Source organism: Parasteatoda tepidariorum, chromosome 12, assembly GCF_982258835.1.
Source record: "Parasteatoda tepidariorum strain Cologne lab strain chromosome 12, Ptep-v5.0, whole genome shotgun sequence".
NCBI classification, from domain to species: domain Eukaryota; kingdom Metazoa; phylum Arthropoda; class Arachnida; order Araneae; family Theridiidae; genus Parasteatoda; species Parasteatoda tepidariorum.
In genome coordinates, this window is record NC_141766.1 from 10,881,396 (window position 1) to 10,899,575 (window position 18,180).

The window sequence follows — 18,180 nt, forward strand, 5'->3', positions numbered from 1 at the left end:
ATCGAACACCGATCCACAACTCAACTGCAACCTAACTTCAATGTTCACCACTTAACAAAAATCCTAGCGCCTATATCTAGTTAAATTTAATTTTGACGTTTTTGAAACTATGCTAGTTGTAATTAGTTAAAAAGCCATATCGTTTTGCATCCGTGGTTTTTAATCCATATTAGTTGTAAATGGTTTCAAAGTCGTAAAGGTAAAAAATTGCTCTTCACCGCTAACTGTTTGGTTAATTAGATAGACATACTTCTGCCGGTTATTTCACCGTGATTAAAAAATAAAAACTCCAGCAGTGAATTATTATTTTAAAATATCCAAGATACTCAATCCAAGATACTCAGGATACTCAATTTAACGTCAAAAAATAATATTGGTGCTTTAAAACATATTAAGGTGACTTTCATTTTCCAGTACATTTATTGTAATTTTCTAAAATTTCAATATTTTTTAGAGTTATAATTGTAAAAACTGAAGAACTATTGGCTGTATAAACTATCCTTATTTTGAATTTCCAAAATGAGCTCTCTGAAAACTTACAATAAAAGCATATTATTAGTAACCCTAATTCATAAAAGGGTGCAAATATTTTTCAACTTTAATGAGGAGTATTCTGCATCGATGCAAAATTTTTAATAGGTAATGAATTTTCATTAACGTTATTCTTATCTTCATCCGATGTTTCCTTTGCTTGTAAAGTAAGATTGCGAGCAAAATTATAGGAATACATTTATTCTTTGATTCCAGGGATGAGAGTAGTCAGAAAGTAAAAAAGAGGAAATCCAAGAAAAAAAAATTTTAAAAAAAAATATATATATATATATATATATATAAAAACAAAAAATTTGACAAAAAAAGTGCGATTTTTAAACTTGTCAACCATGTGATAATAAATCCCGATAAGAGGCTTTTAAATCACGTGAATTTGAAACTCTACATCGAACTTAAAAAATGCGCAAAATACAAATCATGATGCGTATTTTTTAGATCACGATGCATAATTTTTAAATCGCGCGATATTACAACCGCAAAAACGAATCACGACATTGGATTTTAATTTCGCGTAGCTACATAGGGTTTTAAAAGCTCGTAAATACAAATCGCGATATTGGTTTTTTTAATCTCGTAAATAAGAATCGCAATGTACAATATTTAAATCGCCTGAATAAGAATCGCAACGTTAATCGCAACTTTTAAATCAGGTAAATACGAAAATCGATGTTTGATAATAAAATCGCAATTTTAAAAATACATAAATACAAAACACGATATTGGATTTTTAAATCTCGTAAATAAGAATCATAATGTACGATATTTAAATAGCGCAAATAAGAATCGCAATGCGCAACTTTTAAATCAGGTAAATACGAAAATCGATGATTGATATTAAAATCGCGTGAATAAAAATCGAGTTATTTGCAGAGTCTGGACTTGAAATTTCTAAAAGGCTTGTTTGTATTGCTTTTGTTTAGACATAATAAATAAAAATTTGCAAGATTAATTGAATGAGCAAATAAATATTTTCACCGCAAATCCACCTACATATTTTTTTCTATTTTTTTGTTTGTTTTCACGCCAGAATACAAGAAGCAGCGACGTCTGAATTACGAAAATACGAGCTATCCCGCCGACGGATAAAAAATACGGAAAATCTTATTTTCTGTGCGTGAAATCGGAGAAAACAGCAAATGTAAGTAAAAATGCGGAAGGGTTAGCAGCTAGGACGTAGTTTGAATTTTCAGTTTATCTTTGAAAATCGTAAATAAATATAATTATTTTACTTCAATGACTGAATTTAAAAAAAAAGCGAGATATTTATTAAAAAAACGAAACTTTTAGAGAATCGGAGTTTTTGATAAAAAGGTTGAAATTCGAGAGACAAAAAGAATCTCATCCCTGTATAAAGATCAACCAGTTTTATCCCAAGGAAATGATTTTTAGAGAAACTTCAGAGGGTGGAATAAAGACTTCAGTAATTTCGCTCCGTGGAAAATTAAATTCCTCATAAAATATTTTAACTTGTGCAAAAAAAAATTTCAGCGGAAATCAGCGGGAAAAATGGAAAAATCTGAAAAAAAGCGGAAATCCGCGAATCCGCGGAAGAATCTCATCCCTGTGATTCGTTGAAATAACTTTTAAGTTTCTTGAAATTTCCTAATTTTGTTAATACATAAAATGAATAACATTTTACAGCTAATTTAAAAGTATTTTTCTTTCATTTAAATGATACAATGCGATTTCGTATCAACAAAATGTACTTCATTCGTTTGTCAAAACCAAAATAGTTCATCACGTCCCGTTTTTATAGGAAAAGAGTCGCCGAACTTTTTGTCAATTCTCGGAAATCTCACTTCCTATTGCAGTTAGTCTCGAAACTTCGGGATAATAGATGTGGTTTTATTCGCCAAAAATATCACCAAAATGGTTGCCAAATTCGCGATAGTCTAACTTTCAATTAAAATAACTTTTTTTTTTTGTCAGTGCAAGTTGTTAATGTGTACTGTTAAAATATGCAAAGTCCCCAGGCTAAAATAGTGCTTGGTAAACAAATAAAAAAAAATTAAAGATTTGCTATGCTCTACCAAAATAGAAAAGAAACACATACTTTCATGTAATGCACATTTTTTTTGTTGTCGATCGAAAAACGAAACTCAATGCGAACCATTACGTTATTTAAAGGCTGTACCAAGAATATGCTAATTTAAAGTCATACGAAGAAAAATGTTTTTTTTATGTCTGCGTACCTGTTTTAAGCCATGTTTCACTTTTTAATTAAAAAAAAGAAACAATTTAAATATGCAATTTAAAAATGCTGCTGCAATTGTTCTTGACGCCATGACGTATTTTCGACCACTTCTTGTTCCTCACTGCTAAATTCCATGCTTGTGGAAATGATTCGACTTTTCTTTAAATAAAATGCAATATAAGCTCACAAAAAATAATTTGACATTTTTTTCACAAATTATTTTATTTATTTTTTTACATCATTCATTTTCAATTATACATTATTTATTTTTATGTATTATTTATTTTATATATCATTTATTTATTCTTTTATTTTCCTTACAAAGCATTCACTTGATAATGCAATTTCAGATATTACTCAAAAGTGTTGATTTAGAGAGTTAAATTTTATTTAATTTTATAACTGTCGTTGAAGAGCCACCGCAATTTTTATGTTTACTATTTCTTATAAGTTTACTATGTTCAATGTTTACTATGTTCAATGTTTACTATGTTATAAGTTTACTATGTTCAATAAGTTTACTATGTTTTGCTATTAATTTATAAGTTTACTATGTTCAATAGGTTTTGATTTTAAGTTGATATCATGACCCGAAATTATTTTTAAAAATTGTTATTTGTGATATTAATGGGTTCTGACGCGTTCTGTCTAGCAATTTTTTATAGAATTATAGATTGTAAGTGGTGCGAAATTTGAAAACACATTTAAAACTCGGAGAACTGGTAAAATTACGGTACTTGTTTGGAATGATAATTTTCGAAAAAAAAATTAAGCATACTTTAAGCAGAACAGGAAATTCTAGTTTTCAATTTTATAGTAGTTATAATTGCCACACATTTAGAAAAAAAACTGAAGAGCAAATTTAGCCGAATAAATGGTTTTTATACCATGCTCTAAGGTAGTGCTCTCCAACCTTTTTATAGCCGTAGAAAGGTTTACGTTTGATGAGTTTACCACGGACCACTGAGGGGGGGAGGACGTTAGTTGTTTATATTCGGTTTTATTTGATAAATTTAATTTAATTGTATTTAAAAATGTCTTCAAAATAAACTGCAATTACATGTGCGATATTGGTGCAATTTTAAGTAACGTCTCTTATGTCTCGGTTAACCTCTTGTCCATGAGAATTTGTGCAAATCTGAAAGAAATACTCCAACTTAAATAAAATGAGAATAATTTAATGTTCCTGATGTACCATTTGATGACTGATACTAGTCCACTGCCGGGGAGTTGGAGACCATTGCTCTAAGCTATAAAATTACCAAAATTCACCACATTTAATACCAAACAACATGGCAAAAAAATTAAATATTATTGTTAATTCTACCAAAAGTTTTACCAAAGCAATTCGGTAAAAATTATCGCGTTTTTTGGTGTTCACATACAGCCAAAAACACGGTAAATTTTAACATGATCTAGTAGTTTTAAACCATACCTTTTTAAAAAAAAAAAAAAAAAATAATGATTGCAGCAGTGTTTATCATTAAAAGACAACTCTCCCTAGCGTGACCAGTTAGAATGTTATGTACAAATAAAAATAAAACATTTGCTTCCAAATACGTATCTCCAACTCATACAATTTTTTTGGATTATTGCCAGACGTTCTGATTGCTTCTTGTTTTGTCACCACAGGCTTTAATAAGTTGATTTGCTTGAAGACAACTCAAATTTCTGTTGCTTATTGAATTCAAGGTGTAAAACTTTTTTGAACGTGCATGTAACAAACTTTGTTTACTCTGCTCTCAGAAAAAATCAGTTCAATCTAAAACCAAAATATCGGGCCGCAAATTAACTCCAACCGTAACTGAAAGTTAAATTGAACTGCGTTTCTGGTCCTCGTACAGTAGATTCTTTTTTTTTTATTCAAAATGAAAGAGGCAGGGGAAAAAATTTGAGTTAATCAAAATTCGAAATTTCTAAAACTAAAAAATTAGCAGGGGATAGTCGAGTAGCCCCGCTCACTTAAGGAGTATTGCTTATATTTCTGTATAATATTAAGTAATAATCAATATTTTTGTACGTTTCTATTGTTTTAACATCTAATTAAATAATGCAAAGAGAATAAACCAAAAAAAAAAGAATAGTTTAGCTTAAAAAAAATGGAAATTAAAAAAAAAACACGTTTTTCATCTCTTTTGAAAATGTGTCGGGTAGCCCCGCCCAGTTACAAACATTATGCTTTTTGACTGTTTTTTCGGATGTAAATGAAAATGACCAATGTATTGACAATAGATAAACCTCATTTATCATTTTTATCACAAAATTATTTTATTTATTACATATTTATATACTTTTAGTGAATTCTATCACTTAATAACAATCATTTAATAACAACAATATTTGTTGTTAAAAATGCATATAACATTCAAATTTGAAGCAATAAAATAATAATTTTTGCAACCGTACATTTATCGACGAAATAAAATTGGGCGGTGATACCCGACATTCATATGAGCGGGGCTACCCGAAATCCAATTTTTTTATAAATTTGTAATTACTCGAACAATTTTTCACATATAAACTTCTTTCTTCGTGGAAATTAAACTTAAGACTACATACTTTAATGCTGTATGTATAGAAAAAATTATTTTTTTAGTATTAAAATGAAGTTTAATCGAAACATTCAACCAAAATTTCTTAATTTCATGACTACTGTATTCAACATATTTTCAAAACTATTGTTTACCATGTTAACAGCTGCTTGAATACTTGAAACTTTGAAAATAATCTTTTTTTAATATAACAATTAATGTCCGATGGCCCATTGACTTAAAAAAATATTCTATACATATGAAATTGACTGTGGGCGGGGCTACCCGACTCTCCCCTACTTACTAAAATAAAAACTTAAAAATATTGTGACGTAGAATAGGGGATGCAATAAACGTACACTATCAACAATGAATGTTATTCACATAACGAATATTATTCAACTCCACTAACAATCTGTCACATTTCCATTCGTATTTTCAGGTAATTAATTTATGTGTGTGTATATATATATATATATATATATATATATATATATATATATATATATATATATATATATATATATATATATATATATATATATATATATATATATATATATATATATATATATATATATATATATATATATATATATATATATTATATATATATATATATATATATATATATATATATATATATATATATATAGGTAATACGAAAATTAAATACTTTTGTATTAATAAATGAATTAAATCTCTTTCGTTTTCATAAAATGTCTTTGTTAAAGAATAAGCGTAGAGAGATTATATTTTGGGAATTCAAGGCTGAAAACATACCATTCAAATATAAATAGATTTATATTTCAAGGGAAGAGTTATTTTCAGAATCGTTCCCTTTTTCACTTCCATATAAGGAAGCAGAAATGATTTTCCTTAATGCGTAAGGTTACAAGGAATGTACGACAGTGTGCCTTTTTACCTCAAATCTGTGTTGGTATAAAACGTAAGAACGCATAGTTTTGCGTTTCCCTTTTCATCCTGATGTGATCCTGAGAAGCTGTTCCGGGATTGTCCGGAGTTTTGTCCACTCGCCCTCCTTTGCAGGAGTGGGGACGTGAATTGTTATCAATACCAGCCTACATTTAAATAAACCTGTTTAGAAAGTATAATGGCTTAAGACTGCAATTATTTCAAGCTAAATACAACACTGATAACAGGGTTGTAGCCCTGTTATTGCATATATATATATATATATATATATATATATATATATATATATATATATATATATATATATATATATATATATATATATATATATATATATATATATATATATATATATATATAGTTGGTTGTCATAGTAACAGATTTCAAGTTAACCAGAAAATCGGACAAATGTTCGAATTATCGATAAAATTTCAACATTCGTATGAATAGGAAATTTTCAAAGGGAATTAGCATTCGTTCGAAAGACCCAGTATTTCGAATTACACTGGGGAATAAATTTCATTCATTTAAAAAATGATCACTCATTTTAAAAAAAATATCGATTTTTTTTTTAATTTTTGATTTATTTTATAAGAAATCTACAAGTTTTAAAGAAACTTAACCAATCAACTATATATTATATGAATATTTTAGTGTCAAAACTAATTAAGTATGCTAAGTTTGTTGAAAAAAAATGCGTATTTCCCATTTTACGAAAATATACTCTTGGGGGCGCAATTGTCTGAAAAAAAAACATAAATATAATGCATTATTTCTTGAAAATACACACTGTTATTTGAATCGCTTCAATTAATGCGATCCATATTGAAGTATGAAATTTTCAGTAATTAAAAAGATATGTTAATAATATTACATTTGGTTTGTATATCAGGGTGTTTGGTTGGTAAATCAGGGTGTTTGGTTGGTATATCAGGGTGTTTGGATGGTATATCAGCGTGTTTGGTTGATAAATCAGGGTGTTTGGTTGGTATATCAGGGTGTTTGGTTGGTAAATCAGGGTTTTGTAAGATACTATCATTCCTTAACCATTTTTTTCTTAAAATAAAATGATTCATTTAATTCAATTTATAACTATTTCTATAGAAAGTGTATATCAAGAAAGTGAAATAATTATGATGATGTATTTTATTGAAATTATAAAAACATGTATCGTTTATCTCTGTTTTTTATATTTCATTTAATTTTTAGAGTGAAATATTTGCTTTACAAACAATTTGCTAATTTGCAACTAATTTTATTTACAGTTTTGATACTCAAGATGAGTCGCACGAAAAAGAAGCGTCGTCGAGTTCTAACACAGGACTTGTGTTACAAAATCTGCCGCAGCGTAGAGAATCATTTTTGTATAGACCAGATACTGATGTTGAGCTTTCTCCAATATCTAGACACTCATCTATAGGCAGCGAGTAAGTCTTTTTTTGTAACTATGATTCAGACGTAAAATTTACATGACCTTTGAAATGAAGTGATAGATATTTATTCAATAGCAGTTTGTGCTTTTTTTTAAAAAAAATGTGTTTTCATTCATTTATTTTTTATATGATTAACCTTTGAATCATAAACATGCATGGAAGAAACTCCATTCATAAACATTCGTTTAGTGATCTAGGAAAGTACTTACACTATTAAATAAAATCTGTTAAATTTACGGAGAAAAAACTATCAGCTGGTATTGGCGTTTATTTCACAAATAAAATACTGTCATTTGTTGTGACTATGATTCATACGTAAAATTCGCATGACCTTTGAAATGAAGTGATAGATATTTATTCAATAGTAGTTTGTGCTTTTTTTTTAAGTGTTTTCATTCATTTATTTTTCATATGATTAACCTTTGAATCATAAACATGCATGGAAGAAACTCCATTCATAAACATTCGTTTAGTGAGCTAGGAAAGTACTTACACTATTAAATAAAATCTGTTAAATTTACGGGGGAAAAAATATCAGCTGGTGTTGACGTTTATTTCACAAATAAAATACTGCTGTTTAAAAACAGACGCCTGTTTTTTCAGATAAAAACTGCTGTTTTAAAATACAGACTCTGTTATTTATACGAAAACTCTACAATTTTAACAAAACCTCTATTATTTTAACAAAAACACTCTATCAAATTATTATGTCAGTATTGTGATCGGTGTATGCAACTCTGCCGCAACGTAGAGAATCTTTTTTGTGTAGACCAGATACTGATGTTGAGTATCTTCAATATCTAGACACTCTTCCATAGGCAGCGAGTATATCATTTTTTATAACTATGATTCGTATGTAAAATTCACATGATATTTGAAAAGAAGTGATAGATATTTAGTCAATAATAGTTTGTGCTTTAAAAAAAAGTTTTTTATAATGGTTTTATTTATTTATTTTTTATATAATTAACTTTTGAATCATAACCATGCACGGAATAAGCTCGAGTCATAAATATTCGTTTAGAGATATAGGAAGGTACTTACTCTATAAAATATCTGTTTAATCTTAGGGAAAAACTGTCAGCTGGTATTCACGTTTATTTCACAGAAAAATACTGTTATTTAAAAACGGACACCTGTTCTTTCAGCAGATAAGTACAGCTGTTTAAAAAAAAACTCTGTTATTTTATGAACACTCGGTAATTTAAGCAAAAACTCTGTTATTTTACCAAAAACACTCTAACAAATAATTATGTCGGTATTGTGGTCGGTGAACGCAACTCAATCGCATTGAGAATTTTCTTGTTCTTTTCACAATTGCATATATGTTTTTTGGGAAAGTACTTCAGGGAAATCAAAGACTGCAGTTTAAGATTAAATCATATAATGAGGTTTCACATAGTGTCTATTTTACATTAATAAAGATTAAGGCAAGACAAACGCTATGCTTTGCACAATAGTAAGGTTAAGCGCCATCGAGCGCTTGTCCATAATATTGTTCAAAGTTAAATGTTCAATGTTGTTCAAAGTTTCTGTTCTCATTTAATGTAATCGTTTCCTCTTAATGCGTCATCGTTTCTGCTCTTCCTAACTCTAGAACTTTTAATTTCTTAGCTTCTAAGTTAATTGAAATTTCTATTCTACAATTTATATTGTTTCGTTTACGAACATACAACTAACTAAACGTATTCCTTTTTACATGAAATAGGTTAGTTTCTACGACTATATTTTTTTTACTTAAAAAAAAAATTCAACCTCAAAAAAATCAGTAATTGAATTTCTTTCTCTGCAACGTTTTTAAAATTTATCCAATTACCTACTTAAAAGGAATAAAGGCAAGAAGAGTTAATACGAATTATAGAAAAATATTAAAAGAAAAATAATGTTGAAGTTTTTTTTTAACATTGCCTTACGTTTTGTACATTAATCATTTTTTTAAAAAAAATTTCGTAATAACTTTAATTCATTTTATATATAGCGAAAATTCATAATATTTTATTGTTGCATGTTTTCGTCATATATCATATAATTTTTTTTTATCACTTCCAGAAAATGAAGTAATTTTTTACTAATTTGAAATATATTTTCAAGTTATGTTTAACAATAACATAACTATGACATTAAACTATGAATATTTTTATAAGAACGTTAACGAAAGTATACGTTCACCTTAACTATTATCTTAAAAGAAAAAAAAAGAACCAACTTGCATAGTTAATTCTTTTATCAGTTAAGATGAAAGAATTAATTTAGTTTGACACTTTGACGCTTCACTTTTCATTATTATATCAGTTTGTCACTTTTTGAGATTGCTGCTGATTTGTTAATCAATTTACTGTTAAACGAACACCAATATTTAAAACTAAAACCTTTAACAAATATAGAAAGCTAATGCAAGCAAAATTTATGGTATGCTTACAAACAAAAACATTTCATACTTTTGATAATTAGATTCTGGAATTTTCTAAAAATACTTTTAATCTTCAAGGAGAAAAACATTATGAAAGAAAAGTAAATAAATAAATGAAACATGGTTAATGATACCAAAATATTTGGTATTTACACCATACATTTGGTAATTTTACCATTCATATGATAACGGTTTACCGGAAATTCTGGTTTTAAAAATTATAATTCTTATTACCACATATTTAGTAACAAATACAAAACTGAAAAGTAAATTTGACCAAATAAATGGTTTCTATGCCGTACTCTATAGTATAGTGATAAAATTACTAAATTTTGCGGCATTTACCAAATTTTATCACATATTAAACGATATTTTATTGTTAATCGTGACAAAATTATTAACAAAGCGCTTCAGTAAAAATTACCGGGTGTTTTGGTGTTCCCATAGAGCCAAAAACAAGATAAATTTTACCATATTCTGGTAGTTTTGACAATATTTTTTTCTTAGAGTACTCATATATTGTATAAATATATGCCAGTAACGCAATATGCGACTACTACGCTGAGCCGGTAGATTACAAATTTTTCTCTTTAATTGTAAATTCAAGGTCACAAAGCTGTTATCAGCTGGGAAAATAAATTATAACTGCTACGTAGTAAAAAATGTAGCTACGTTTTAATATGTAGTTTCTCACTTTCAATAACTCTCCTTTCTTCTCTTGGAGATTATCCAACTATATAACAATTATGAGAAATAATTTTCTAAGCTTATTGAAATATCTAATCCTCTAAAATATAAAAAATAGCAAAATATGTAAACCTGTTTAGGAATTCAACTTGTCAATCACATAATAAAAAGGTCTGTTCATTCAATAAAATGCGTTAATCATTTTAATAAAGATGAATTATTATTTATTTAATTGAATAAAACTAATTACTGTTATAAAATTAATTTCTGAGAGTTAATAGAACTTTCCTATTATTCATGTAATAGAATTAAATCGCATAATTATTTCAATTGATTCAAATTATTAATTATTTTTCCAGAATTAATTATTATTTATCAGTATGTTTATATAAGAAGTTACATCAAATTTTTTAATAAAAATAAATCCGGTCATAATTTTTATGCCATCTAGTGCATTTTTTACGGTAAAATAAATAAATATGTTAATTCTTTTCATGGAATAAAACAAATGTAAAATCGATAAGTAAATATTTTATTACAATTCAATCATTGTAATATTTTAATTAGCTCATTTCATCAATTAAAACCATTTGATTCAAAGCTTTTTTACATTTAAACACATTTTAATTAGTTCATTATAACAAATTAGTTCTCGAACAGTATTGCACCTCATTACATCCTTTATTACACCATCCATCTCTTAAGAGCTAAAAATTTTTCTTTTATATTTTTTTCTCCTTCAAGAAAGTCATTTGAGACCTTTCTCTTTGTTGCAGATTTTTTGAATTTTTAAGTTACTAATGACATGTAATATAAATTGTAATACTAGTCTTAGAATAAAGCATTTTTAATTACTTCTCTCATGTTAATTCATAAAAATTGCAGATTATTAAGGTCATTTAATATTAAAAGTAATAATAGTATATGACCATTTTCAGTCGTTTTTTTCTCGTATATTCATTGATCTTGTAGTATGTTAATTATAATAAATATTAATAGTAATAACAGCATGAAATATTTAGCATTTTAAGTTGTATTTTTCTTTAGTAAATACAGGCTTTTTTTCAGACTATTAATTACATTCAAAAAGGCAATAAAATATTTAGCATTTTGAGTTGTTTCCTTCTATAAGTAAATATAAGGATTTTTTCAGATTATTATATATATTTAATATTAATAGTAATAATAGCAATAAAATATTGAGCATTTTGAGTAATTTCTTTCTCTCGTAATAATAATTATTTTTTTCAGATTATTAGTTACATTTAATATCAATAGTAATAATAGTAATAAAATATTTAGCATTTTGAGTCATTTCTTTCCCTCGTAATAATAATGATTTTTTTCAGATTATTAGTTACATTTAATATCAATAGTAATAATAGCAATAAAATATTGAGCATTTTGAGTCGATTCTTTCTCTCGTAAATCTAATTCTTTTTTCCGAGTATTAATTACATTTAATATTAATAGTAATAAATATCAATAAAATATAAGCATTTTAGATCGTTCTCTCCCAAATACATAGATTTTTTTTATTATTAGTGATATATAATATTAATAGTAATTATTAGTAACATGTATTAATAAAAGTAATAAAATATTCAGCATTTTGAATCGTTTCTCTCTTTCTCTCTCGTAAATAATGTTGATTTTGTAGATAATTAATGACATTTAATATTAATAGTAATAAAATATTAATTGCATTTTCGAGTCTTTATCACCTATAATTAATACCAACTTGACACTTTTAAAAAGTAAAAATATTAATAGACGCTCAAAAATTTTGTCCAGTTGAAATCAATTTGAACGACTTTTTAAGTAAATGAATAATTAAAGTTTTGCTAAAAACGCACAACAAAAGAGGTTTAAAAACTTCATTCATATTTATTTCAGACACTTAAATTTGTCTAGCTTCCCGCAAATTAAAATATAAAATATAAATTTAATAACGCAAAGATGAATTTTAAAAAATACAAAATAAAATTGACTTAAATATTCAAAAACAATTCTCTCATTTTTCTCAACATGATCCATAATTTATTAGTCTGGGACGAAACTTCATACAAGAATTTTTAATTTACAACTTATCAATATCAGGAAGGAAAAAAAACCTGTAGAGAAAACTATTAAATTTCTCAGAACAAGAGAAACTATAAAAATAACTCAAAGATAAAGATAGTAACAAAAAGATGCCAGAGACTCGTCAGTTTTATCGTCTTCTTCCAGATTAAAAACAGAAAAAAAAGATAAAAATATAAAACTATCTTATAGTTCTTATAAATATTTTCACCGTCTGTTGTATTTATTTTGGTTAAGTTAATTAAATAAATTATACGCAATAAAGAAAGAATTTTTGTTTCTTAACTTGAGGAGCTTTAGTAATGAGTACATTTATATTTATTTTAACCTAGAAAAACTCATGGCTTTATTAAAGTGAAGGCGGAAAAAGAGTTGCAAGTAATTTTATATTATAGAAAAAAAAATATCAAACGATATAAAAATCGGCGCAATTTTTTCTAATATTTGTCTGAATAGAATTTTAAACCATATAGGGTAAAGTAACCAGTGAAGGAACACTTAAGCTTCGCTTGTCTTTTAAAAAATCATATTAATTTCAAAATTCGTAATTTTAGTTAAATGTCAACATATTTGTTACTAATTGCAAATTATGTAAAAAAATTGTAGAGAACTTACATAATATTGTTTTAAAGTTTTGGAGGTTCAAATAACAAGTTGTAAGAAGACCAAGTAAAGGAACAGCTCTTACCAGTGAATGAACACCCAGTAAAGGAACACTTAATTTTGGTTATTTTTTAATGCTCTTTACAAATATTTAAAAACAAGCCTATCCTTGAAATTATAACATGTAAATACTTGGAAAATGTTAACTTTTTTTTGTAATCATGAATTGAAAATTAAATTGTCAACATATTAACACATACTATTCATTCACTGGGAAATCTATGCCCAGTAAAGGAACATGCCTGTTCCCTTACTGGTTAGAAGTTGTTTTTCGTATTTTGAACATACTTTTGATGCGGAACATCACTAAAGGTACAAGAACATTAAAGTTTATCTTTTATTTTCATTAACTTAGAAAAAAACCCAGTAAAGAAACACTTGTTCCTTCACTGGTTTTTCATCGTTTGGTGATCCAGTGAATAAACACCCCCTTATCTCAGTATTTTATTATGCTATGATGCTTAAAAGAAATAAAACGTAACTTCAATAACTATATTTTGAATTCTCTTTTTCACAGTGAGAAAATTAAAACTATTACATGCAATTAATTCCACTTCAAACATATAAATACAAACACTCACCTTATAATTTTTTCCAAAAAACAAGGTGTTGCAGAGATAATAACAAATTCAAAAATTTTTCCAAAGAAGTCTATTTGATCAGGTAATCCAAAACATTGCTAGATGACTTCCTATTGTTTGGCAGTAAGCTATTGTTACCAATCAATCTAAAGAAAAACTTTCAAATTCTTATTTTTAATCAATATATATGAAATGTTCCTTCACTGGGTAGTGTTCCTTCACTGGTTGGTTTACCTTACATGTCGTAAGTTTATTGAATAATACTACTTTTCAGAAAAAGAGTATGAGGTGAGAAAGAGTATTTTCCATTAAGCCTGATATTTTTAGGCTTATTACAATTGATCTTCATGCCCTAAGGCTGATTAGATAAAATGCTATGTATTTTTCAGACTAAATTTTCTTTGGCTAATTATAATAAGCCTTGTGTTATGCTAGCGCTTTGCATAAGGTAGTATAGCGAATCACCTCAAGATTTAGTATCCATTTTAACTAATTAAAATAGAAAAGTATCTTTAATTAACATACCAAACATAAATTTATGTGCTAACTTGTTTGTGAATGCTGTAAGAATTGGATATTCAAAATTCACGAAATTTTCTTCCAATTTGTGAATATTCCGTTTAATAAAGGAAATTACCACTTGTTTGAGGATATTAAAGCATAGTACTATCTCAGCAAACACATGGGCTTAATGCAACATAACGATTAGAAAATCATTGATTAGAAAATTTGATTAGAAAATACAACAAAAAATAATGTGAGGGAATAAGTAATCTGTCATTGATCGAAATCGGCAACAGATCACACTTATCCCTGTACCATCTTGTAGTACAGTGTACAAACCATACAAAATACATCTTATGATACAATTCCTATGCCATTTAATCATATAAACATGTCAAAAAGCAAAAATTGTTTAGTAATCATACAAAAATCACGTAATTTTGTGAAAACGTAAAATCACGTAATTTAGTTTTGCAATTTTGTCATTAAAAATCACGTAATTCACATCTCATTGTCAAAAATAACGAAATGCAGTTCAAAGAAGGTTGTCTTGTCGAAAATGAGAGTTCTCCTTCTAACAGTGAATAACAACACCTATTATAAGTGTTATTTAATCTTTATTTAACTCGTAGAAATAATTTTGACTTCATATATTGTTAGAATTCTATTTTTGAAAAATTTTTTACTTCACTCGTCTTATAGCAACAATCAATGCACAAAATATTGAATAAGATTAATATTAATAAGCCTGAGTTACTGTGGGTGAGAAACTGAAATAAATCAGGCCAATTGCACAATTAATTTTATGTTTTATGATAAGCCCAAAGCTACGTGGGCTTATAGCAACAAGAATGAAAAATGCAATAGCAATAAGCCTGAACACCACAAGATTTTTAATAAGGAGCTGGTCGATAAATTCTGCATCCGGCTTGCGCCGACCACAGTGCTGACGTAAAATATCCACAGTGGTTGACGGATTATGGGTTAGAGTCCTCTTGCCATCTGGCTAACTGTGGGAGGATTTCGTGGTTTTCCTCTCCATAAAACGCAAATGCGGATTAATTCCATCAAAAGTTCTCCACGAAGTCAAATTCAATCCAGGAGTGCCCTCGTCTTCTAGATTGGGCTCAAAATTAAAAGGCAACGGAGTTAAGCATTAGTAGTCGTAAAATAAAATTAGAACTATGCATATATGGGTGAATAACCGGGTTGGTAAGGCGTTGGACGCGTGTTCGTGAAAACAGACTTTCGAGTCCAGCTTACTGAAGAATCCCTGTGTATTAAATGGCGACTAGTGCACATTAAATCTGTCATTGTCACGAAACCCCCCAAGTTCCCATAAGAAATCAATATCTCTGGGGGAATTGATCCAGGAATTCCCTTTGTCTTCTGGATTGGGTTCAAAATTACAAGGCTATTGATTGTCGTAAGCTCAAATTCGGGTCGGCTGTTCTATGACGGTTATAAATTAAGAAATTGTACATATATTTGTACAGCTGTTTATAAATGCTTTCACACATTATACACTTAATGACCAACACTACTGCAGTTGATGTCTAACGTTTTGGTGAGAATCTTGACCATTGCATGGAACCTTCATGGAGTGGGCCCCCTTCTCAAAAATGTCAAAGGAATTTGCAACAAGCCTTACTACAGTCTGGCAAAATTTTTGAGCGTCTTTTACTAGCACTGGTCATAAAATTGCATTAAGTATGAAAAAATTAAAAAAAATATGAAACATCATTTTTGCTTACTGTCTTTGTACACTGCGTATGATTTGCAACCCCCTCAGTGTTTGTGACACCGTGTTCTCCTGTATACATAAACTATATGAAACAAATCTATAATTTTGCAAAGAAAAAAAAGAAAAGAAAATTAAAAGAAAGAAACTATCTTTAAAGGCGCGATTAGCTGGAGCATAATGATTTGTCTAATAAAACTAATTACTCTGATGAATTAGGAAACTTGTTGAGTTGCAAAAATCGGAAAATAAAAAGATTGGTTTTAAGGGGAGTGAAAATATGTACTTCTATTTATAATATATTTGGATTAATAAAAACATATTCATAAGGGATTATGATGGATTTAAGTCCAACCATAAAAAGCCGATGAATTTATTTGTTTTTTGATAAAAATGATAAAATGTAAAACAAAATAAAAGATTAAGACCAAGATGAAAGTAAGATCTATTATTTTTATTATTTCTGGTGTATAAACCCACAGGCAATTTGTCATAAATAAATTTTTACGTTTACGAAAACAAGCAATTTTATATTAAATAGTCTTTGAACTAAGATTCACCGAAAATATAAGAAGCAAATTAAATGCTATTGATTTGAAGAAGAACTTACACATATAAAAAAGGTGGTTTGCAAAGAATTTACAAAATTATGAATTACTGAGATAACAATAAACTTTTTATTTGATCCATTTAACAATGCTTTATTTATTAAAACGAAGTTTGTCCTTAATTAAATGCTATTGATTTGAAGAAGAACTTACACATATAAAAAAGGTGGTTTGCAAGGAATTTGCAAAATTATGAATTACTGAGATAACAATAAACTTTTTATTTGATCCATTTAACAATGCTTTATTTATTAAAACGAAGTTTGTCCTTTATTTTCCAAGATCTGCTTTTCTGTTAGAGGATATTTTTAATGTTCATAAATATTTCTTCAAGAAACAATAATTCAAAACACAATAAATCGTCCGGACGTTTTTCCTCAACAACATTTATTCTACGTTTTCGTACACTTTTTAAACTCAGAAAAAATGGCTATATTTTGTATTTTAAATTTTAGTTTTTTCTTTTTATTGCACTTTAACGCATGGACTACAATATACGCTGTATAAAAAATTCCTGAAAAATTATGGTAAAGCTTTATACCGTAATTTTTACAGTAAAATTTACTGAGGTACAGTGGTTTGATAAACAATACTGTATTAAATTACGGTGCATCTGATTTTTTTTGGCCCGTAAGATCTTACGGTAAAAAGAACTGCCACCCTAGAGGGCAAGGGCCTTTTACTGTAATTTTTCGAGATATGTTTATTATGTAGTTTAAGTGACTTTAAAGATTGACAAAACAGTTATATTATTTTTCTTAATTTAAACTGTAGTTTTTTCTTTCCATAGCATTCGCACCCTAAATAAACGGGCAAAAGTTTCAGAAAATCAACTGGCATTTTTGCGCAAAGCTAAATGGAAAAAAAATTCTGCTGAAATTACCAAACTGCATGGTTATGACATTTCTAGTAAAACAAAAATTTGGTTTATTAAATATACGGAAATGAAACCGTTCATTTAGTAATTTTTCCGTTCATATGGTAAAGGTTTACCTGAAATTCTGGTTTTCAAAATTATACTTCCTATTACCACACATTTAGTAAAAAATACAAAACTGAAAATAAGATTTAACTGAATAAATGGTTTTATGTCATGCTCTGAAGTTCGGTTAAATTTTGAGATAACAATAAACTTTTTATTTGATCTATTTAACAATGTCTTATTTATTAAAACGAAGTTTGTCCTTTATTTTCCAAGATCTATTTTTCTGTTTTAGGATATTTTTAATGTTCATAAATATTTTTTCAAAAAACACTA

General features: G+C 27.6%; 1 protein-coding gene across 2 annotated transcripts in view; it reads left to right on the plus strand.

Moving 5' to 3' along the window:
* The window catches only part of LOC107443799 (uncharacterized), a 425,279-nt gene that overhangs the window by 328,996 nt on the left and 78,103 nt on the right, over positions 1-18,180 (plus strand). For both annotated transcript variants that reach the window (XM_043040926.3, XM_043040927.3), the window contains exon 2: positions 7,479-7,640. In XM_043040926.3, coding sequence (XP_042896860.2) covers positions 7,479-7,640 — 162 coding nt within the window. The remainder of the gene's footprint in view (positions 1-7,478; positions 7,641-18,180) is intronic.